Consider the following 23552-nt stretch of genomic DNA (forward strand, 5'->3'; position numbering starts at 1 on the left):
TAATTAATCATGAAACCAACAAATTTCCAATATTTCCACTTGGACACAGACCATGTGTTCCTCTTTCCGTGCAAGAATATCATCGGAGTTTGAGCAAGCTTCCAGCGGGGTGCTCAGTTCCAGTTCAGCTTCTGACAAGCAGCTTTCGACATGAAGTTTTGCCGAATCAAATTTCTCCTGATGGCTCAGATTTTCTCCCAACCCGACTACCAGTGCTTCTACGCGGGAATTCACCTAAGTCAAGAATTATGTAATAATGTGCTTAAGATTTAATCTGATAACACAAATACACGAAGGGTAACTGGTCAAGCCACTTTGCAAAACAAAATCAATTATCAGGGATTTTACCTGTTTCCATTTGCCCCGCACAGTTGCTAGCTTAGCATCAAGTGTGGTTGGGTTTTCTAAACCTTCGATTTCCACACAGCGTTGTTCAAGCACGGCGAGTTCCGCTTGCTTTCCCAGAACTGCGCCAGATATTTCCCGGGCTCGATGGAACTGAATCTCGGCATTATCGTCAGATTTTTCGATCTCTGTGACCTGCATGAGAAAAACTAGGTCAGAAGAATAGGCGAAAGTTTTATAAGAAAAACCAGTAAGTTGAATGAATGCAGCATTTGCCCTAACATAAATTAATAGCGGCACTTACTGCACACTATCGCTACGGTTAATTATGCAATGGTTATTAATCTATATACTAATTAAGAAATAGTTATTAACACCGGGGCATTTTGAAATGCAGGGGTATCATTGCAATCGCGATCTAAACTGGGTAGCTAACCTAATACATATGCCGTAATACCACCGAACCTTTTCAAGAAATACAAAACATACAGTTACAAACTGCAGTTAAGAGCCGTTTGGTGTTCATGGTGCCATAAACCCTGCGCTAATAAAACCCTGTAACTGCACAGCTGCCTGGGACGACTGTAGCAAGTTTCCAAATACAACTACACCAACCTTATATAAAGCTTGCTTCAGAAATTCTTGCAAAACGAATAAATGAGAAAAGTTACATTGATCGGTCGACATGGGCGCATGTTATAGAAAATAATGAACTGACAACCGGAAAGCTGCTTATCTCGATCACGTCACTCGAAAACAGCGTTTTTCGCAAACCGGCCGATGAAGAAATAACATACGATAAACAACTCGGCTAAACGGCATACAATTCGACCACTGTATCAACTAACCCTTTCAGACAGTCCATAGCTAGCCAAATAACTGACATTGAAGTTCGCTGTCACAGGGCAAAAGTGAGATTGACTAATCAAAGTTCGACTCCAGCGTCCTTCAGGGAGTTAAGCAAACAAAATATAAGTGCTTATAAAGAGCGATCGAAACAACTGTGCCACAGAAATCCTGTTGCCTTTAGTTGACTTTGCTTTCACCGAAAGCAAAGGTTTTAAAATTCCGTTAAGTATGACGTTTTTGTTTTGCCTGATAATAATTCGTCTGCATTTTCACTAAAAAATCATCATTTAGGTACAACTGGCAATTAGACAACTAAGCAACATAAATATCCTGCTTCCGGCTACAGTCAATACAAAAAGACTCCATTCCGATCAAAATAATAAATGGTTCAATAGACTATGCAAGCACAACAAGATTGGGTGGTAAAAGCACAGTGCAGTTGGTATTTTTAAGTGATATTTTTGAGCTATTACTACTCAGAAATATGTCAATATTCTGCCGGAGCCTGCAAAGTAGGAGTTTTTGTATTTTCCTAATAACGTAAAATTAAACAGTATTCACAAGTTAACTAATATTTACAGTTACCAAATAATATTTCAAGCACCTGATCCTGGACATCTTGCAGCCATTGTCCTATTAATGTCATTTCTGCGTCACAATCGGTCCATTCTTCCTTGATCTTGTCTAGTTTTGTTGAGAATGACTTCAGCTTATCTGATACCTGGAGAGCAATGAAAAGGAAAAAATAATAACGAAATAATGACCTAATCGCTTTATATTTTAACTTATCTTGAGCTCATTTTCTCAATAAAAGTCCTAAGTGACGTTTATAAAATCCAAAACTAAATTTTTCCACTTTTCGTTTTAGTTTGATGTGTATTGTAGATACAGAAGATAAACATTAAAATTAAGTAAGCAATAATGTCTATAGTCGATGTCGCAATATCCTACTTCAGCTAGTCCTCCACCAAGATCATCGATTTTCTTCTTGATCGTTTTCTTCCCACTGTCGCTAGCTCTCTTCATCAAAGCATCCGATCCAGCTTCAATACTCTCGAGAGTCTCCATCGCTTGATCCAAGAGATTATTAAGCTCCGCTTTGGATGAAACTTCCTGGTTGATTGAATTCAGATTACTCAGACGGAGTTTGGCTTCCAGGATGGGAAGAGTTTGCGTGATAAAGTCTGCTACATCCTCGCACAGAGATTCGTGTTGCTCCCAAGCATCAACAAGGGTCTTTCAAAACGCACAAAAATAATGGTTAATTATAAAACTAGTAAAAGCAGAAGTTATCACCAACTATTATATCCAGGGTTGCAGTAAACGTAAGCGTTATTGGTCATCGATTGTCAATCGTTTGCATTTTTTTGGTAATCGAATTTCATTTAAGTAAATTCAGGATTAGAATTTAGTAATCAATTGATAATTAAATTGTTTGGCACCGAAGACAAATATCGATTTATTCGTAAAAAATTGGCTATTAACTCAAAATGCAATTGATTTCTTAGTCACCTGTAACGATTAACTTTTATCCAACGAAGAACTGAATATAACCGTTAACTTCTCAGCAATTTAGTTCCGCTCATAATTATAACAAATAGTTTTTGTGGTTACGAACCGCACCGTCAGTCAAGTTTCATTTATTGTGGTCAAGAGCCACATTGACAAATCATAATAACATAAATGGAGAAAAACGTGCACTGCATAACTATACAGGTAGCAAAACCGTAAGTACAAGGAGTTTACGTTCGTTTATTTGCAATACATTTAGAATGTTGCGCAGTGTTTCCTAAGTGTGCTTTACGTAAAACCTGTCGTAGCCAATGTTAGTTAATATTTTTCATATCATTTCCAAGCTACAGTAATATAGCAATTTTTTGAATTGTTTTGGTGTTGGAACTACAGCTCTACTCGAGTGATTATTCGATTACCGATCGATTACTTAATCGAATAATGCATGAATGTTTGCGCAATTATTCCATTCGATCGATTTATTCGTAACACATGGAGTCCACAAAGGCCGATTAAAACTCGAATAAACCTGTTTAAATATGCCTTTGCTCGATTCCTTATTCAATTACTTGGTAGACGAAATCGACCTAATCGTGATCACAACACATCCATAATAGCATATCAACTATTGAACAATTAGTAGCAAAACCAAACGGAGAGCTTTTGTTTTTAAGACCTTAGTTTTTAAGACTCTGTTTCATTATAATGACCCCCAAAATATTGCCAAAAATCTCGGCGTGTATATACCAACACTTCAGAATTTACAATAATGTCGAAATAAATGAAAATAAGTGTCCTTGCTAAAACATCCAGGCAGTTCACCCAAGTACCTTGTGCTTTTCAAAACGGTGGTCAGCGGCTGCTCGCAGGTTGTTCCATTGTTTCTCGAGGTGTGAGACGTCCGTATAAAGAAATGCTGGAACCTGCTCATCAGCGTGAAGTTCCTTTCCTGCCTCAATATCCATGAACACTCTCTGAGAGAGAGATTCTAATCCGTTCATTGTAGCCTGTGGTGCAAATTAAAACCTTGATATAAATCCTTCGAAACAAAACCAATGTCCACGATAAAAGCAAATCTTACGAAATAAACTTACATATCGCAGGTATGACAAAACAAGGCAATGTTTGCAGTAGCAAGCACAACTGGCGAGCTGCAGTAGCCACAACCCAACGCTATGATATTGTTAACAAAATCTATGTAGTGACGTGAAGTACTACTTCATATTGAGGTTATAGCACTTTCGAAAAACCGCGCGTTTAAAATTTCAAACATTTTTTGCGGCTAAACGTTTATAAAAACAAACAGAAAGATCGGAATGAAAAAATGCGTCGTAGTGTTTGACAATTATAGTTATTGTAGATAATCATGTGCTATCGTGGATTATGTATTATTGTGGATAACTTTGTGGGTAAACATCAACACAAGTTGGTTTATTATATTATATCTATAAGGGAATTTCATTAAAAGACGTAAGCTTACTTGGCATGTTGCCAGCGCTAATTTAGCCTCGTCAAGGCCGTTGATAGGTGATGTAGTTTCCGCTTCCTGTACGTTAGCAATTGCTTGCAATTCTTCATTCAGCAAATCATGCGTTTCCTTCAATTTAAAAAAAAATTTAACAATAAAATTAATTCTTACTATAAACCAGACAACAAGCATTTTTAGAAATTTGTGAACTATACCTGGGTATCTTCTCTGAATTTGAAGCATTTGTCCGTCGCCTGAAGACGACGATCGGTCACGTCCAAGGCATTCAACACAGACTTGCTGCTCGCAGTCCAAGTCAAAACCGATTCCTAGAATATAGGAAAAATGACGTAATCAACCAAAGATTTTTATTGAACGTTTCTGATTTCATTGTTTAGGAGCGAGGAACATTTTATTCATGGTCAAGATGCGTCTTCACCTGCATGGAGGTAATTTCTTCCTGAGGAAGGTATGGTGCTAGTGACGTCACAGTTTCGCTGAGGTGCTCAAGTGAATCAAGGTGATGGTCTTTGCTTTCGACCACTGACGCAAACTTGTCAGCCAGGTTCTGGTTAAAAAAATCACCGTTTACAGTTGGCCAAATAGACAGATATGTATAATGGTCCGAAATGTGTACTTCTAACGATTTCCGAAAAGTTCTAATTCTTCTAGTTAATTAACTTTGTCTCAACGATACCTCGCAAATGCTGATTATGATGAACAAATAATAGCAAAACTTTTTTCTCAAACACTTTAACATGAATTCACTTTAAAAGCAGCTGGGTCAGGTTCAATCGGTTTATGAACCGTTTCCATCACTTCTTCCGCTTTCTTCACCCATGACTTGATCTTGTCAAGAACTTTGTCAAACTCACTTTTCTTTTCGGGAACTTGAGTCAGTTTGCTGAAAAATTAGAATGAATATGAGAAGTTAGATATCACTTGAAACAAAAATTTTATATTTTCATTTACCAAGAAATGTATCTTTAATAATCTACTGACGCTAGCCGTCACAGTCTATGAGAATTGCTTAAGTTTGCTAGGCAATGCAAACATTATATTTTTCGTACCTGTGGGTTCTCTCTTCAGCCGCCAAAAGTCCCTCGTACTCTTCCCGATTAGTGACGATGTTTTCAGTAACTGGAAGACTTCCTCCAGCTTCTTCGATTTGATTCCCAAGTTCTTCCATCATATGGATGAGTTCGCACATTCTATCAAGCGGCTCTTGAAAGAATTCCTGTAATGAAAAGATGCTTTTTATTGGTAAGTTAATTAAGTTCGTTAAATGTTACTAAATGGTTTCAATAAAAATGTTTGACATTATGAATAATATGTTGGTTCACTGAGTTCAGGAAAACTTTGTCACCTTGTGTTGCTGTATTAGCTCGTTAGGGGGAACAACTTTCTCCAAGAATTGAGCTTCTTCAGCAAGTAATCGCTGTCGAGACCCATCCAACAAAGCCCTGTATTCTTCGGCTGCTTCCATATACCTTACATGAAAATATGACGTAAGTCTACCAGCTTGTAATCTGGAATATTTATAGAAAATAAATCACTCAAATTCCTTACTTTAATTGTTGCAATTTGGAAGACGCGTTTTTCAAAATAGATTGATATTTTTGTTGCATCTGATTTGTCGTATTATAAACAGAGCGTCGTTCCGTTTCAGATGTTTGTGCGCCACGAAGTTGTGCACTAGCATCAAGAAATGCGCTGAGTGGAGTTCTTTCCACGTTTGTAAAGAAGTCCTGCAAAGAATTCCATTAAGCAAAATGTACTTAACGCATTAACCTGTATCGGCTGATAATTTCCCATCCACTATTCGATAGTTCTACGGTATACTAAAACAATAATTATAAATGTAGATGTGTTTTGAAAGAATCTTTAAAATATTCCACAAACGGCTGCTAGTGGATATCACTTGGCATTCTTGCACAAATTTAAACCAAAATAAAACCAAACGGAACCAACAGAGAACATAAAAAAACATCAAATTTCTTTATGAGCAAAGACATTGACCTGATGAATGCTGACTCGTTCTCTCACGGGTGGGGCGTTTGTATTTAGGACCTGTTCAGATTGATCGACCCATCTCTGCATTGCGCCTAAAGTAGCCCTGAATCTCCTCAGCGCTTCAGTTCCACTTTTCAACTTCGGCTTCCATTCTGAAGCCTGTTCAGCGCACATTTGCAGCCTGGCAGTCGACTCAGTGATTTTTTCCTGAATATCACCAACAGCCATGCCTGGATAATACGCAAGGTACCATTACATCTTGGTCATATAAATTGGACATGCAATTACACGACGTTTATGTTAACTGTGGTGAAATTTTATGGACTACTGCATGGCCAGCTTCAAGTGAAATATGCGAGCATTACCGGGTAAAGCTATTTCAGAGATTCTCTGTAAATTGTGACTGATTCGTCCGAGTTTTTCCTGTTGCTGGTTAGCGGTGACGAAAAATTTCTAAGTGATATAAAGCGCTTGTTTATGTAAAAGCTTGCAGCAATTAAATAATAGAAACGTTTGTAAAGAACTAGGTTTAAAATATCACAAAATATCCAAATTAAAATAACTACACAAAAATTGTTGAACATTAATGACAAATTATGCAAACAGTTGTATGTAAGTATAAACAATTAAACATAAACCAAATGTCATATTGGGAAAAACAAACTGAAGAACACAAACAGTCTTAATATTTTTGAAAAACGTCAGTTTGAAAATAAATATGAAGTTTTGATCAGTGGAAGTTGTGTCAAATGATCAATGATACCTGATGAGCTTGATATTGTGTCTCAACATCTGTATCTGAATGCTCATAAGATGTGAGCATCCTATCAGCATCTTCCAGCCAATCGTTTAAAGACTCAAGATCACCATCTACTCCCTGAAGAGGCTCCAGCATATCAGCACTGCTCGTGACACCATCTGTTACACTTTTCCGCACCTGAAATAACAATTAAATTTACCCCAGATTGACTATTTGATGAAGATATGCGGTTATAGGGATGTTGGAGGTTAAAGATTGGAAGGCAGGCAAAGAGAGAAGTTTGGGAGACACGATAAGACAAACCTGAACAAGTCTATCTTTAATTGCTGTCATTGCATTGACCATGTTGGCCACCTCATGCTGTGGGGAATCTTTCACCAAGTTCTGAGCGATTTTGCTCACTTCTTTGAATTGTTCCTCCACATTGTTTGCTTCTTCACCAATATCCTGGAGAGATTTATATTTTTAATCAAATTTGAAACTATTAATATCTGCATTGCAGTACACACGGAAAGGTAAAATAATACATAAAAATGATATCGAAATCTTTATGTTCAAAGCAAATTTTCAATGTGCACAAACCTCCAATGACTGCATATGCTCTTTCACAGCTTCATAGTTGACAGGAATCGTCTCAGAAACAGCACCTTCTGCTTTGTTCAGCCATTCTACAAGGGCATCTACACCCGCTTGAAATTCATTGCGGCGTCTTGCAACCTCATCTGCTTTCATTAATTCCTGGCATGCTGCAAATACTCTCCTTGCTGGTTCGCCAAGTTTCGTCAAATGTTGATCAACAGCATCGGCTGTGACATCATTACAAGCTTCGATGAGGAATTGTCCGCTTTGGTTCATTTTCTTGTACATGGAATGCCAACGTTGCCAATCTTTGAAAAAATCCTAAAAAATATGTAGAAAGAGTACATGTAGAAAGAGTACATTCTCTAGTACACAACTGTAGAAAGAGTACATACAAAACTTAATTACAATAAAACGTAATATGACAAATTACAATAATTACTAAAGTTATTGATATTGCAGCCATGCTATCTCACTCGTTTTTCATCATCGTTGCCATCGAGTACTTCTTCTGCTTCTTCTAACCAGGAGCAAAGATTTTGTGAACATTCTTCATATTTCTTCCAATTCTCAAGGACTTCCTCCAGAGTGTCTTGTGCATCTATTATCTCCGCACAAACAGCCTTAGCCTACACAAAACACAAGTTAACTCAGATGAATGGTTAACCACAACTTTTTGTTGCAATACGGTATAATACTGGTCGGTTAGTTAATAATTTTTAACTAAGAAAGAATTCACGGCAGTAATCACTGATACCTGCTCTTCTTTATCGGATAAAAATTTACGAACAGATTCCCTCTCCGTGGATGGCATGCTTTCATCCGACAGCAAATGTGAATCTCCACGTTTGCAAACACTGCTCGTAACTTGTTCTAACTTGGAGATTAGTTTTTCTTTTATTACAGCCTCCTGAACGACAATTGAAGTTATATTTAAATTAAAATTGCATACATCAAGAAAACTGGGCTAAAAAATCATTTTCACTATTTTGGAGTGCTAGTTAAGATTATTGTATCACTAAAAACAGTTCAAAATCGCTCCAAAAAGTAAACCATGTTTAGTAACTGGTGCCGGCTTTATGCAATAAAATGTCAAACCTTGTAATCTTGCAGTAAATCTTCAACAGAAGTTCTGTCCCCATGTTTTACAGTCCATGTCGCCAACTTGTCTTCAGCGTGCATTAATTGTGAAAGCAACCTGTGTTTGGACTCAGCAAACTCAAGTCGAGAAATTTGATGTGTGGATGCAGTAGTCAGTGCTTGTGAGTCAAATATTGTACCGTTATATGTAGATGCAGCAAAAGATTCAAAACAAAAAATCTCGTAATGGTTCAATAAAATAGGTAAGTATTTTGACAAGATCAAAGACAGGAAGAAACTGTGCCTATATTTCAGCTGTCAATTATTTTAATTTTACAATATGGTAAATATCAAATCAGAGTAATTGTGCATAAACTGTTCCATATTTCCCCATTCTCAAAAGTGCGTTAAATATGACAAAACAATCCTCAAAAAAGTTTGGTAAACTTTCCTATTGTATGTTACAGTTACCTGCAAATCGATCTGACATTTCTTCCAGTTGTTCAAGAGGTATAGAATGTCCAGAAAAACGATGTGCTCTTCTCTGCTTCTGGAAGATTTGAAGCATTCCATTCATGTCTTTGAAAATGCTCTGAAAATACAAATGCACAATTACAAGCAAATCGAATAAATGGTTTTGAAATTTTTAAACAATTCTAAAAATGTCTTTCAATATGTATAAGAATCATAAAATATAGAAAACGTTTTTAACTGACCCTATGTTCATCCAACTGTTTTTTAATTTCATTGGCAATTGTTTCATCATCGCTGATGTCATCATTGTGCTCTTCCTGATTTATTACATCTTCTGCTTGATGGAGCCAACGACCCACTTCTCCTAGCTGTCCAGGTAATCGACTGTCAAGCTCTCTGTGCCATTTCTGAGAAACATTGAGTATTAGAAGTAATGTTTATCGGGGGTCACAAAACCGTTCTAAATAGTATAAGAAAGCTTCAAACCTTGGTAGATGTGTCCACTCTTTCACTGATGTCATCCATGTTCTGCATCTGTTGTTCGTCCAAAGATGGAGCAGCCCCCGATGCCCATTTATCACGCAGCAATTTCACCTGATATTTAATATATGGGTTAGTTTATTTCCAATGCATATTTGCAAATCAGTAATCATTCTCCGAATGTAATTAGTTAACAAACCTGATTAAATTTTTGTTCGCATTCTGTGCGAAAATCTTTTTGGTTGAGGTAGTCTTGTTGTCTGTATTTATAATGCTTGTGGACGTCATTGAGTGTGGCATCAGCCTCAGCAAGCCATGACATAACATCTTCATATTGGATAACATCTTCATCCACCTAGGAAACATAGTAAGCCGGTAATCAGTTTAAACTAGGAACAGCATACAGTATTATAAGTAATTGGCATATATCTAATTTATAGTAACTTATTGCACTCGTGACAAAACGTGTAAAAAGAAAATCTACAGAGTAACAAGATGTTTATGCTTGAGTAACAATTGTTTTGGTGACTTCAAAGAAATTTTCAGATTTCTTTTTCATTTGAAGTTCAAAGACGAAAGTTTCTAAACCATACACACTTAATAGTAATCATAATTTTAGCAATTTAACAATATTTCAAACCTGTGGAGTTTCTTGGCCTTCCTCACCAGCAGTTCCATATTGTTTAACAAACTGTGCAACATAAGTCATAATCGACTTCTCATCCGGTCTCTCCACATCGACATCTATTTTTGCAAAACAGGTTATGTCAATAAAATTCTTACTGAAGTTCTTTAAAAAATATCTTATATTTAAATCATTAGAAATTGGTACATATTCGACCATATTAAAGGTAAGCAAGAGTATGGCCAGTTTCAATAGTAAGAAAAAATAACATGGAAAATGACAACCTGGTCATATTAAACTCTTTGTATAGCTTTGCATGTTTAACATTTAAAAATCCAAAGTGAAAAAGAATACGAACTTTACAGTACAGTACTCTATAACAACGGATAGACAAAATTTTATTGTTGATAACATAAGCAGTGTCCGATCAATGACTGAACAAGTCAAGCACAGGCAGATCCTATACTTTTCTATATTACATAAGTAAGCTCAACCAGATTATATTGAGGTTTATAAATCACTTTACACTCCTAAAAGGCCCATTATTTCATCAATTGCTTAAGAAAACTTTGAAAACCAAGAGCTATTGTTGTTGCTGTAGGAGAACAAACACTTGATCTTTTGTCAGTTATATGAAATAAACTCGATTAATCCAAGAAAAAATGTGATAACATGCTGGTGAAGAGAGATTCTATCACTTCGTGACACAGTACAAAAGTTTTAATAATACTCATCACAAAGAATCAATAACATCACTTTAGCAAAGTTAACAACATTTTGTCTAAACTACAATGGTTTGGTCGTAGCTATAGGTAAAGTTGTTAAAATTATTCTCCCAATTTCAATTCCTGGAAGGATTTGCTTTGTTATTATTGGTCAATATTAAAGCAGTCTTGGAAAATTCATACTGAATCGTATGCATGGTTTATCATTTGTTATGATCATGAATTATTTTGAAAAATCCTAAATTTAGTTAATAATAGTAATAGTCATTGATCATAGAAATATTCATAAGCGCAAATTAAGTCCTTGTCTGAAAAGTTCAATTATTTACTTAAGGCCAATAAGTGACATTCAATCAATTGTTTCCTTAGTACCAATGGTTTGGGGCTAAGCTACCACAAGAACATGTTGAAAGGAGTAACAATTGTCAATTGTTAACTTGGGTCAATTGATGAATTGAGATAACCTAAGCGTGCTTGTAATTGAACACTGTTGTATATAATTGAACAGAAAGCTTTTAAATGAAAAGGAATGGCATTAATATTTTACTCTGACCAGCAAGTGTTCCCACATGTTTACTACAGATGTGATACATTGTGTGAATAATACTTTTTAAAAATATAAACAAAGTTAAAAAGAGCATTTACCACAAGTTGATATCAACAAGCGGATGAAGTTAATAATATTAGCATGCTATTAAAGAAATTTTCAACAATACTGGCATTCTTAATTTTAACTCTGAAGTTTAGTGCAACGTTGCAAGTATTGTGTAAAACTGTAAAACAACATTTGCAAAACTTCACTGAGTAAAAAGTATAGGTTTCGTTGGCATTTGTTGAACTGTCAGAAATGATGAATGACAAACATATTTATATACCAGTATATAAAAGAATGTTAAGCCAAAGCATACATAGAAAACCAAAGAATAGATTTGTTTAGTTAGATGTCAGGATACTGAAAGAAATTTATATTGGGACGTAATACCCGTTTTTTGCTAAACACAGAAAATAATAATAAACATTGTATATAATTCCTGTTTGACATAATGCCTACTTGACAGTGAAGTCACCTACTTAACGGATAACCTGCAAGTAGACATGTGAATGTCGTGAGTTTTGCAATCACAATGCCATTACCTTCTGGGTCCAACAACCTTGGAATCCCAAGATGTTTTTGCGCAGTATCGAAAGCTGAAGCTAAATTCTGGCGGTTAGTAGCTCTTTTAATGCTTTCAATATCAACCAGTTCAGGGTTGATTGTATGAATCAAACCGTAAAAGGCTCGGCCATCTCGCCAGCTTGGACCAAAGTCACGTATCGACACTTGAAGTTCCGGAGGTTTGCTGTAAAGTATTCAAATTCCTTCATTTTAGATAATTTTCATTATATTTTAAAAGCCGTGTAAAATTTTTGCAATAAGAAAGCTATCATAAAAATGTTACTAAGTTAATATTTCATTTGATATTTCACATTATCAAATCAGACTATACTTTTTTGTTTTCTTTTTAACCCATTGCAGAAGAGCTTTTTTTGCAGCGCCCTGCCACTTTGCCTTTGCTCCCTTTTTCCTTTTTGGTGGTGAACCATCGTCATTTCCAACCAAACTATCGAGGCTGGACGTGCTTCCAGACAGTTCGCTAGTCAGTGATAAGTTACTAGTGATTTCTTCAATCTGTGCCAACATTACATATATTAAACATATTATAACTTACGTTTTACTACATGTCAAAAAGGTTTAGTTTGCAGTGATTTATTCATGTATTAGCTTAATAAATTTTAAATGAAAGATAAAACGTCTGTGGATAACAAAAATTACAACAAACAAGATTCGTAGCTCTTGGTTGCTAGGTCGATAGTTAGAACTTCAGAAAGGATAAATAATTAAATAATAAATAAGCATAAATAATTTATAGTGTAATCACACTTTATGCCGATGTTTTATATTGCATTTCTATTTTTTGAGTTAAAATGTGATTTGCTAAATGGCATATAAAAATGTTTTGAGGAAAATATCATAACCATGACTTAACCTTAATCAACAACTTCATGCACATTTTAGCAAAAAAATTACAAATAAGTCAAGAAACTGCATATTTGCATTTTATCAGTGCTGTCCTTTAATTGCAATAAACTGCACTGCAAAGGCAACAAGCTGAGAGCAGTAAACACACGAAACAATGACAAGCAATGTCAAATGTTGGCAAATAGGAAGGTGACTCAAGCGTTGAATAAGCTTCATCATGATGCAAAACCAGCAGTCATAGAGTAAATACAATGTAATCTAATGATAAATACGCTGAATCTTTTAAAGTAACTAAAAGATGCAGAATTTTAGTCAAGTATAACTCACACGAATTCAACAACAAAATATGGCAAAGTATAAACAAAATGCCATTTTTATCAACGCACATCGACTGAAACAAGAATAAACAAGAAAACATTATTATTACATTTTTGTCATGCTTTGATAAATTACATAATTTTAAAACCAATTCTTTTAGTAAAAGGACTGTTGGTTTGATTGAATTGTTAGTGGAGGCAATGATTTTTATATGTTATGATGGAATTAACTAAAACAAGACAAGAAAAAAACAAAGTGCATTTGCAGTTGTGTGACACTTGCAACATTAATGCTTTTGAGGCAAATACAGTACAAAGAAATAATGGCATGTCTAATTAGTGTGGAACAGTTGCGTATTAGCACTAGGCGTCATCAGAGTGAAAAGTGATGAGATAAAGAAGTAAAATGACTAGACAAGGTGTATACTCCAAGAGAAGATGGAAGTATGAAAATTAAGTTGGCAAAAACATTTACAGATTTTTAGATGGTACCATATTGCTTTTAGACATAAATCTCACGTTAAGGTTTGTTACTTAAGAGTGCTGAGTAAAGTGCAAAAATTAACACGGCAACATGTGTGGTCTGTATGTTCACTCCCATTGAGTGCATTTTGCGAGCTGAACATGCCACATGCAGAGTAATGGCTCACTTACCGTCATAGCCGGTAGAAGGTTTTGCCTGATCTTTATTTTAAATAAAATTAATTCAAATATGCAGAAAATGAAATGTTATTAAAAACCATAACAATTTAAAGAAAAGATATGACTGGTGATAGCTTGAGCAAATGTTAGAATTCTGTTAAACATTAAATGAATAAATGAATGTTTTCAGAGAGCCAAGTTTTGCAAACAAATGCAATACAAATAAAAATACTTATGCTATAATTTATTGAAAGTAAAAATAGCATACTTCAGTATGAAATTTTCTTAGTCTTAAGCTGTAATTTTTTAAAAAAACAGTACAATATAAAATTAATACGACAAAACACAAAGCAAAAGAATTTAACTGCAAATTTTCTTTGAAAAAAATTTACAAAAAACAAAGTATATATATATAAAACTTAAAAACATATATAAATTCCTATATGCTTGAAAGTAAACAACTAATTGACAATATAACTGACCACAATACTTCAATACATAATTACACAACATCAATTCAATTGTTGGCTACTTACCCGTAACTGTACAACCATTACAAACCACCATTTCAAATACCAAAAAAAAGATATGTATCAGTGTAAATTGTTTTTACAAAATATATACGTTTATTGTAGCACAGAGAGTAAGCCCTAATGAAACACCCAATCCATTGATGTAAAACTAATAAGGAAATATAACCAAACTACGGAAAAAATGAGCTGTTGTGGAACAAAATAAATATTAAATTTACTAACATTTTGTTTGTGTATTATAGATTGTATCAAAATAGGCAAACCTGGAAAAACAGAATTATTGTCCATAAAAGGCCGAGAACAATTGCAGGCTTTCCATCCACAATATCAGTAGCATTTATGTTTACCAACTTGATCTGCAAATTAATAATACATTTGTGAGATCTGCAGTATACAATGCAAGGAAGGCTAATTACAGTTTAGTGGCATGTATTCATATCAACAAACCAATAATAAACTTATTTTGTTCATCCCATGGATACTATGGTGCTTACTTTCTTTGATTCTAAAAATTTCAATGCAGTCTGAATGTTACTGAGATAGTGGATTCTTTTCAAGTTTCTGCCAGATTCACCAGGCTGTAATAAATAGAATTTTTTAACAACCAAACGTATACCGTGACAATACACACGATAATAAACATCAAAAACAGTATCAAAAGTTGTTTGGCAATTTTATAAAACAAAACACATTAAAACAGTTAATTTTGATACCAGTCTCTCTCCAGAGAGAAGTTGCAGAAGAGCCAATAATTTTGTTCCATCTTTCATGTCTTCAAACAAATTGTCTACTTCCATTGGAGGTCGCCACTGTAACATCCATCATAATCCATAAAACATGATTTACCATAAATGCAGCATGCACAGGAAGAAACCAAACACAAGGAGCAATAATAAATAATTTAAAATCAGCAGTTAATAGAATGGACGTAACCTTGTCTATGCAAAGCACTGACCTTGCTCAAATAAGCATTCATCCAACGAGTAAAAGTGCGCTTCTGTACACTGGTTTGCTCATCTGCAAATTTAACTCAAAATTATATTTGAAAATTCTTAAAATAATTATAAACAATTTGTTAAATTGCAAAAAAAATAATAAATAAACAGTGTAATTGATAAAATAAAGATCGAATATTATACAAAAATATGTTAAATGACAAAGATTTTAAACGTAATCAAACGGTTTCAGTTATGTACAAAGAATGATTTACCAAAGAAATATGTGATGGAAAACCAGATATTATAATATGGGCTAGTTAGGTCAATTGGGTCAAGTATTTAGCAGTATTCCAAAAAGCGTAACCCTGGTATTTTTGGTTTGTACGTTGCAGATAAACAATAAAGAAGTAACATAACTTCTTGTCTAACACGATCAACAACAAAGAAAAGTATAAAGAAAACAATAACAAAAGCCCGTAAGCATTTGCTAGCAATAACTAGAGTGAATTCATGTAATTTCTGTTAAATTACATACTGGCTAGATGTGCCAGGTTAAACAAGATTCTTTAGCACTTGTAGTTATCACATTGTGGGGTGGTTTGAATAAAAGGCAGAAATAACTTGTTGAGTGCCAAAATCTGCCATTAAGCGTTATTCAAGATAAGTGCTCAAGGCGTGCTTATTACAATTACAGATAATCTCCATGCTTACATAACAATACATTAAATAGATAGCTTGAAAAAAAATTATCTCTCCTATAAAATCGTGGATAAGTTTGGGTATAACTGTAGCAATGAAATCACAATGGAAACTGTGTTACATTGCAGATAGAAATATAAAATATAACTTTTATCAGTGATTGCCATCATTGGTGAATATTATGCAAAGTCCAAATATAATGCAACTAATAAACATTTTATATATACCATTCACACTGTGGTTTAGGTTTTTGCTCCAGATCAACTAAAGATATAAGCCACAAGTTTTAAGTTATTTAAATTGATAAGTGATAATAAAGCTTTGTTTGCGGCCGTTTACAAGTTAATGTTTAACTTGTTCTTAAGGAGCTTACCAAAGAATTGAAAGTGAACAAAATATTTCCCAAAAATTATTTAATTTTAAAATTGATTAAATGTATAATATCAGGTCAGCTGTTCCAACATTATAGTAACACTCCAAAGTGGGGCAACCACAATAAAGTGAAGAAATCAAAACAGTCTGACTGGCTTATTGTTATATATATACTCCAGTCAGAAATATTTAAACATAAAATGAAAAATTTTTGCAAAATTAAGTGCACATAATTGGTATAGTGCAGAAAGGGTGCTGGTGAAAAAGCTCTGAGGTAAAACCTTCTTTGCAAGAAGATATAGTTTTGTTAAAGAGTTATGAAAAGCTAACCACAACATTCCAATTCCAATAGTGGTTGTCAGGGCATTAATGATTCCTTTATTGGTGACAAGCCTAAACCTGTGCTTTACTGAGCGTGCGTAGTATTTCAAGTGTTTACTTTTGCCTTCTCATGAATAGAGAAGTAACATTGCCAACAATAGAAGTAGGGTTCTTTTCACAACTTTAGTGACCAAAGAATGCCTACAATATCTTGATTTTCTAATTCTTATACTCGACAGGTTAACTTCCAATGTGTTTTAAAAAAGATTTTTGGTCAAATCCCAAATAACTATTAATAATTTATCATCTAAATCAACAATGCAAATTATTTAAAAAGCATATCTAAATCGGTGAAACAAACTCTTTGAAAGCATGGTAACATAAACTATATTATTAATTATCATACCACTAAGCAGGATTAATTAATTATGTTTTAACACAAGTGCAAAACTAGCCTACATTAATGGAATATGGCAATAAGCTGCGAAAAATGTTTTTTCAACAAGAGTCCAGTTCAAATTTTTGTCCTGGTACATACTTGAAAACACTAATTTAAAAACTAAGAATTACGGTAGCAAACAAAAGATTATTTTAAAACCAGAAAACAAGTTCTGTGAATAAGACAAAAGTATATGTAAACACCACTCAACCATGCACAAAGATAATTATTTTTTGAGTAAATTTAAGGTACATCAAAATTCTTACACTGCAGCTCCTTGACAGCTTTAGGGAAATTATAAGAACTCCTCCCCAATGTAGTTGAAGGTTGCTTCCTTCTAGGAAGCCGCAAGTCAATCTACAAATTCAAAAATTAAGTTTGAATTGTATGAACTTAATAAGCACTATTGCTATCAGTAACTTATATTCAATCAATAGTGAGCCCAAGATAAACAGTCAAATTATACTTATCTTTAAGGTAAAAGTAGTCAAGATATATAATAAAACCATAGTATATATAATAATACTGTCGGTATGCATATTTATTTTATTAAGTATTTATACCAGTATCGCTTGCATATAAACTCAAGTTTGTGTAACAAGTTTAGGTAACCTATTCCAAAACACCTGACTTTCCAGAATACTTACCTCTTCATCACCAACTTGCAGAGATTGTCGGGATGCCATAATGGAGACTTTCTCGGTAGATGGTTGTCTATTGGTGTTATCTTTTTAGTCGCATGTTACCAGATTGCGGTTATACATATGGTTAATAAATGTATGAAGTTACTAGAAGATCAAAATATAGAAACAAACATTGCAATGAGTTTGCAATATTATTGTGCATTGATATTATCAACAAGGTCTTTACATACAAAGCCATGAACATAAAGCTCAACTGGACATTGAATAAATAGACTTTCGTAATGCACAAGTTGCACATATGGTCATTATCGAATGATTAAATTAAATATATTTCAAAAAAATGACCATTTTAAAACACCTCTTCTTGACAGAAATTTATTGGTAGTAAAGTGGGGAAATGAAATTAATTTCAATCAAAACAAAGTAATATTAGCTACTGCAATTACAGTAAAAAACATTCTTTATTTACAGTTCATATAATGCATTATTACATACTAGTACATATGTTTTTAAATGTAATTGTTGTAACCATTGCTGCTTCATGGTATTATAAATTTGTTGATTAGACTAAAACTATTTCAATTCTCACATTAGATTAAAAAAACTTCGTATGTCAAGAAGTCAAATCTAAAGTGAAAAAAATGTCACTATTTCATCAAACATTCAAAGGTGTTTCTTACTGTTTCTTGTTTAAAACCTAAGCAAAATGTTGTAATATAGCAAACTAAACCCGACCTAAACCTGGCTTTGAATTCAAATCTAACTTCAATTGAACCCTAAACAGCTAAAATAAATTCGTTGCATACCCATTCTATTAACCTAGCTACCTATCTTTAACAATGAGCTTTGTGACCATCTTTCGATGAAATAGACACTTTCAACGAACAATACTGCATCTATACAGCAAATAAAAAGACATACCACGCTGCAAATTTTTACTAGTTATAATTTACTAAAAGAAAGATTGTTTTTAACTTAACACTTGAGTTCTCTTATCATCATGAGCAAATATGGATCATTATCAGTCAAATATGGAGTCAGTAGATCACTGTATCATATTGAGATACTTCCAACCAAAAGCAAGACAAGTCATTGCTTGCCTATACCCTGTCACTGTATATATTAAGTTAAACTCAATTTAAAAAGGTCATTGACCTTAGTTTAGCCTAATATTTGGAGTATATAGACAGGCTTAGTTGCATTCTGTAGCTTTTGGTGTACAACATGGAAAGCTATATATATAAAAATTAAGCAATAAATGAAACATTCAAGTGCTAAATAGAATGCATTTGTCACTGAGGAGTTTCCCACACTGAATTCTTAGAAGTAACTGAATGACATTCAATCATTTTATTTTATACATAATCGTGGGGGGCAAAGAATTGTACCGGCACTGATGCTCACGAGAGTGTAAGAAACAACGATAGTAGAGTAGTGTGTTTTGACGGTATAATACAAAAAATCCACTAAAATGAAATCTATCCAAAAAACTAAGTCCTCTTCAGGTGGCTTGGTTTAAGGGAAGGGGACAAGTCTTATTTAACACAGATCGATTGTGGGAGTGAGGTAGATCTTAAATACTAAACTCAATGTTCTGCCTGGTAGTTCAATCAGCTTGATTAAAGTTGCATACATTGGCAATGATATACAGTACTTACAAAATACGCTAACAAGTGTATCATTTTGAACAGACGTAATTCAGCTGAAACATTTTAGCACTTATAAACATTGAAACAGGTTGGCAATCAGACAACTAAAAGAATAGTTTGGTATAGTGTTTGTTTTATTTACATATTTAATGCAAAACATAGGTTTTCCTATAAAATGTGAAATTGTAATTTAAATAGTCTAACTAAGTAACAATCATAGTTCTAATTATTTTATCATGCATTTAATATCAGTGTTAATAACATCCTTACTCAATTAACTGTGAATCGTAACATAAAGATTCGTGAAGGTTGTACCTGCCTATAGACATAATGCAATAGTTTTCAAAATCATACGCTTCCTATTTTCCATAGTGGAAAGTCTGAAAGTGTGGGAGCTTCATGCACGAGATTTATCTATGTAAATCTATGTCTATAAACTGGTCGTTTAAAGGCAAATTTATAACAATTGAATGAGTTCAAAAAACTGAAGCTTTGGTGCACGCCATCACGCCAAATTTTGCGTCTTTGTCCGCACGATTTCTCATTGAAAACTGCGCCCTATTTTCCAGTCGGGCCTATTTGCTCACATTCAAACATAGGGATTGAAACCATATTGCTTAATAAAAGCTAACTGAATAACGGTTACTAACACCTGTTATTTTAGCTTACGTACAATTTTCTGGCCTTGCGTTTTGAAAAATTGTGCCAAACTCATCAATAAACCATCTCATGTCAGACGATTTCGCTTGTCTTTAAACACTGCGCCAGATAAAGTGAACGCATTCAGTTCGGCAGTAAGTATTCAATATGTGAGCAGTCTAGCATTTTATGACAACTACTAACAACCAAGTCACAGCGAGGAGTCTCCAGGGACGCGCCATTACGTTTGAACTCTATCGACGTTTGTTGATATCTGTTTGGCGTACCTAGCAATTCTCTAGTGACACACCGTGGCCAAATTTGTTTTTCTATCAGCATGCATTTAATATTTATCACAATCATTTTTGGTATTCATCTGCAAATAACATAATACCAAAATGAAATACCTTTACTCTAGTTAGCGTATTGAGTATGAAATTTTCTATACCAATCTACAGTATTAAATGAATAATTCCGATAACCTGTTTTCAGCAAAGAAAGCCGTGCATCGCATTTATTGATATTGATTCGGATAGAGTTGTTTACCCTTTATTTAAACTTTAAAGGTGAGCAAATTTATACACAAATTTTTCAACAGAGATATTGACAAAAACTATGAAATTAAACTCTTTATGACATCACTAAAATAAAGTGGCAGCAGTCCAAAATAAGTGCACAAGAAAAGAATCGCTGAACATTAGTTTAATATACCAAAAACGCAAAATGAAAAATACATATTTTATCTGCTGTAAGTAAAAATATTTTATGAAAATTTTTTATTAGCATGTTGATTTAAAAAGGGGAAAGTGGATAAAGTGGTCAACATTTTTTTGACATTTTGCACAGACAAAAAGACTCGAGTCATGTTATTGTGTCTGGTTTTTGTTAATTTGTATTTCAAGGCCATAAAAATTTAACGTATTCTCTGGTTTTGTTAAATCTCTATAAGTTAAGTAATTTGTGAGCATGATCTGTTAGATTTTTACAGACGTCACAAACATACAAAAGCAAACAGAGATACCAACAATATAACAAACAAAACCTTGAGGAAACACGCACACTAACAGCTATTAGAGCAGGTGACCAAGCACCAAGTTATGCTGCAAAAGTATTCTGCGTTCTCAGCAAAACGTTAGCTAAAAAGCTAATTAAGCAACCCAAATGTGTCCAGTTCTGGAGGTAGCCTAGCCTACTATTTAGAAAATCGTGGATTGCCACTGACAATTGAAAGTTCGTTGGAATTTGCATACAGACTCCCAACTTAATCGAAGAGAAAAGTATGTTGTAAGCTCCCCGCAAATTGTATATAAACAAAAAATGTTTTCAAGTTTGATGGTTTTCCTTCAAGCAACGACATCCGGTTTTGAAGTGTTTTCCGCGCAAAAGCATTCAATGAAGAACGTGATGAAGATTTTTTTTAATCAACTTGAAGACAACTATGAGGAGCGTGACCTTTGAGATTTTCGTTTAATTTATAATTTTAATGAGACTGGATTGTGTGCAGTTTCATACAATCCAAGAAAAGTCATTGCAACTAAAGGGGTTAATGTGGTGCATTCTATTCAAGTTGGAGAGCGAGGAATACTTACCACCATCACTCCTGCCGTCAGTGTTTTAAGAAATTGTTTACCCCCATTTGTCATTCTCAAGTGCAAACCTCTGATGAACTTAAAACAACAATATCAAAAAATACTTTTACAATTGTTTCAACAAAAAGTGAATACATCGATTTTCGAAGAGTGGACTACATTGATTGATCGAATGGTGTTACAATTGCGAGTAACTGAAAAGGTATTGTCAAAAATAGGAAAAAACATGGTTGCTAACTTTAAATTTTCCTTAGTTATTACCTTAGTTCAAGGGAATGTAAAGGAATGATTTTCTAATGGAAATTTGATACTTATTATCTGATTCTTACTGTTCATCTTTTAGTGCACTAGTGGGCCTCAATATCGCGCCCTCTTTTGGCCAGAGAAACAGGATTCCGGTCCATAGAATGGAGTTTCTTTTATGCGGTTTTCTTTAATTATCTATTTGTTGTGCACTTAAGATATTGATTATATCACTGTAATCAAACTATGTCACTTCACATCTTTTATTTCGGTTGTTAATATCCGTGTTTTTAGTGTTAGGAAACATGTCCTCTACTTTTCCCAAAACTGTAATTATTTCTTTGTTTGTAATATTTGGCGTAAATTTGTTTAACTTTGAAACTATTTTGTGAGTTTGGTGGCCATGCTAACCTACCATCTTATAAAACAATTCTATATTGCTATCTTACATGTTTTTCCGTTAATTGTTCGTAAGCATGTGTTTTATTGTGCAATAATTACGACGGTTAGCACTTTAACTTTCACTTCGCTCAGTTAATAGCAATAAATAAACAATACAATACACAAATTTTCGTTTCCGTTTAAGCTGTTCGCCATTGGTTGTTTGCATGTTTGTTGGTTTCACCTCACGTGTTGTACATTGAGCTAAACCAAGTAAAAAATTAGCTCTTAAAGGTCGTAATGAAATACAGAGTTTTATATCGTTAGTTAAAATATATTGGCCAGTTTACTGCCAATTAATTTTTTTTTAATTTGGTGATAATTTCAAAAAGTCGTATTCCAAAACATTTGCGTTATTGAGAAAGCCATTTATTATCGACCTAAAACAAAAATAAATCGTGAGTATTAAGTTAATGACTTGGCATGTGTTAAAAGACTGGGACTTGATAAATGTTACTGACTCGACTGACTTCAAAATGTAGTTAAAATGATTAGACTTGCGCATTTAGTGACTTGGCTTGTATCACGACCATTGAGACTTGTTTCCATCACTGCCGTTTTGTTAAGCGTGCTACTGCCAATTGTATCGGGAAACCTACGTCCTTTTCACAGAATTGCGTTCTGAGTCTGACCGCACAGCTTTTGCTGCCAAAACGACTGGCTTCATGTTGAACAAAGTAGAATAACAACAACTGTATGTATGCGATCGCAAGCTGGATTTCCAACATCGTTTCAAATGACAAAGGTTGACATTTTGGTCAATGCATGCGGAAGTGTCATTGTATCTTTTCTATTATTATTAACATGAAATGCTGTTGGTTTTTTTCAGTATTTGTGATTTAACTCTGGAATTAATATGAGCGCCCTGAACAAGATTCCGAATTCTTCAAGGTATATAACAACCGGTGTCAAATGATGATTAGCTGTAGAACGCAGTGGAAACGCGTGATAGTCGTGACATAACGTCCTGCAATCTACCCGTTTCGTCAACTGACGTCATTGTTGCACATACGACAAGCACCGAACGCAAAATACTGCATTAAGATAGTGAGCGATAGTCCTCGATCAATCTAAATTGAATTTCTACTCATAGTTTGGTCTAAGGTGAGCTTGCCTGATTGAGTACAATTCACTAAACAAAATTGACGTTTGGGAC

At 34.1% G+C, this 23552-nt stretch overlaps 1 protein-coding gene across 8 annotated transcripts in view; it reads right to left on the reverse strand.

The window, feature by feature from the left end:
* LOC143461625 (nesprin-1-like) overlaps positions 1-17975 on the reverse strand; it is a 129110-nt gene extending 111135 nt beyond the window's left edge. For 6 of the 8 annotated variants that reach the window (XM_076959401.1, XM_076959402.1, XM_076959405.1 and 3 more), the window contains exons 1-34: positions 17839-17975; positions 17458-17548; positions 15378-15439; positions 15136-15231; positions 14917-15000; positions 14686-14778; positions 13902-13931; positions 12398-12579; positions 12045-12250; positions 10201-10304; positions 9760-9915; positions 9567-9674; positions 9323-9487; positions 9078-9198; positions 8625-8785; positions 8284-8436; positions 8003-8155; positions 7530-7847; positions 7251-7394; positions 6951-7124; positions 6553-6640; positions 6194-6417; positions 5744-5922; positions 5541-5664; positions 5245-5411; positions 4943-5078; positions 4614-4742; positions 4390-4503; positions 4187-4303; positions 3537-3713; positions 2146-2430; positions 1799-1915; positions 349-540; positions 52-234 (exon numbers count right to left, since the gene is read on the reverse strand). In XM_076959401.1, coding sequence (XP_076815516.1) covers positions 52-234; positions 349-540; positions 1799-1915; positions 2146-2430; positions 3537-3713; positions 4187-4303; positions 4390-4503; positions 4614-4742; positions 4943-5078; positions 5245-5411; positions 5541-5664; positions 5744-5922; positions 6194-6417; positions 6553-6640; positions 6951-7124; positions 7251-7394; positions 7530-7847; positions 8003-8155; positions 8284-8436; positions 8625-8785; positions 9078-9198; positions 9323-9487; positions 9567-9674; positions 9760-9915; positions 10201-10304; positions 12045-12250; positions 12398-12579; positions 13902-13931; positions 14686-14778; positions 14917-15000; positions 15136-15231; positions 15378-15439; positions 17458-17548; positions 17839-17877 — 4872 coding nt within the window. In that variant the 5' untranslated portion in view covers positions 17878-17975. Of the gene's footprint in view, positions 1-51; positions 235-348; positions 541-960; positions 1182-1798; positions 1916-2145; positions 2431-3536; positions 3714-4186; positions 4304-4389; positions 4504-4613; positions 4743-4942; positions 5079-5244; positions 5412-5540; positions 5665-5743; positions 5923-6193; positions 6418-6552; positions 6641-6950; positions 7125-7250; positions 7395-7529; positions 7848-8002; positions 8156-8283; positions 8437-8624; positions 8786-9077; positions 9199-9322; positions 9488-9566; positions 9675-9759; positions 9916-10200; positions 10305-12044; positions 12251-12397; positions 12580-13901; positions 13932-14685; positions 14779-14916; positions 15001-15135; positions 15232-15377; positions 15440-17457; positions 17549-17838 lie in introns of those variants that run through there. The other 2 variants (XM_076959403.1, XM_076959407.1) reach the window with 2 other exon arrangements.
* Positions 17976-23552: the final 5577 nt, after the last annotated feature.

Source organism: Clavelina lepadiformis, chromosome 6 (genome assembly GCF_947623445.1).
Source record: "Clavelina lepadiformis chromosome 6, kaClaLepa1.1, whole genome shotgun sequence".
NCBI lineage: Eukaryota > Metazoa > Chordata > Ascidiacea > Aplousobranchia > Clavelinidae > Clavelina > Clavelina lepadiformis.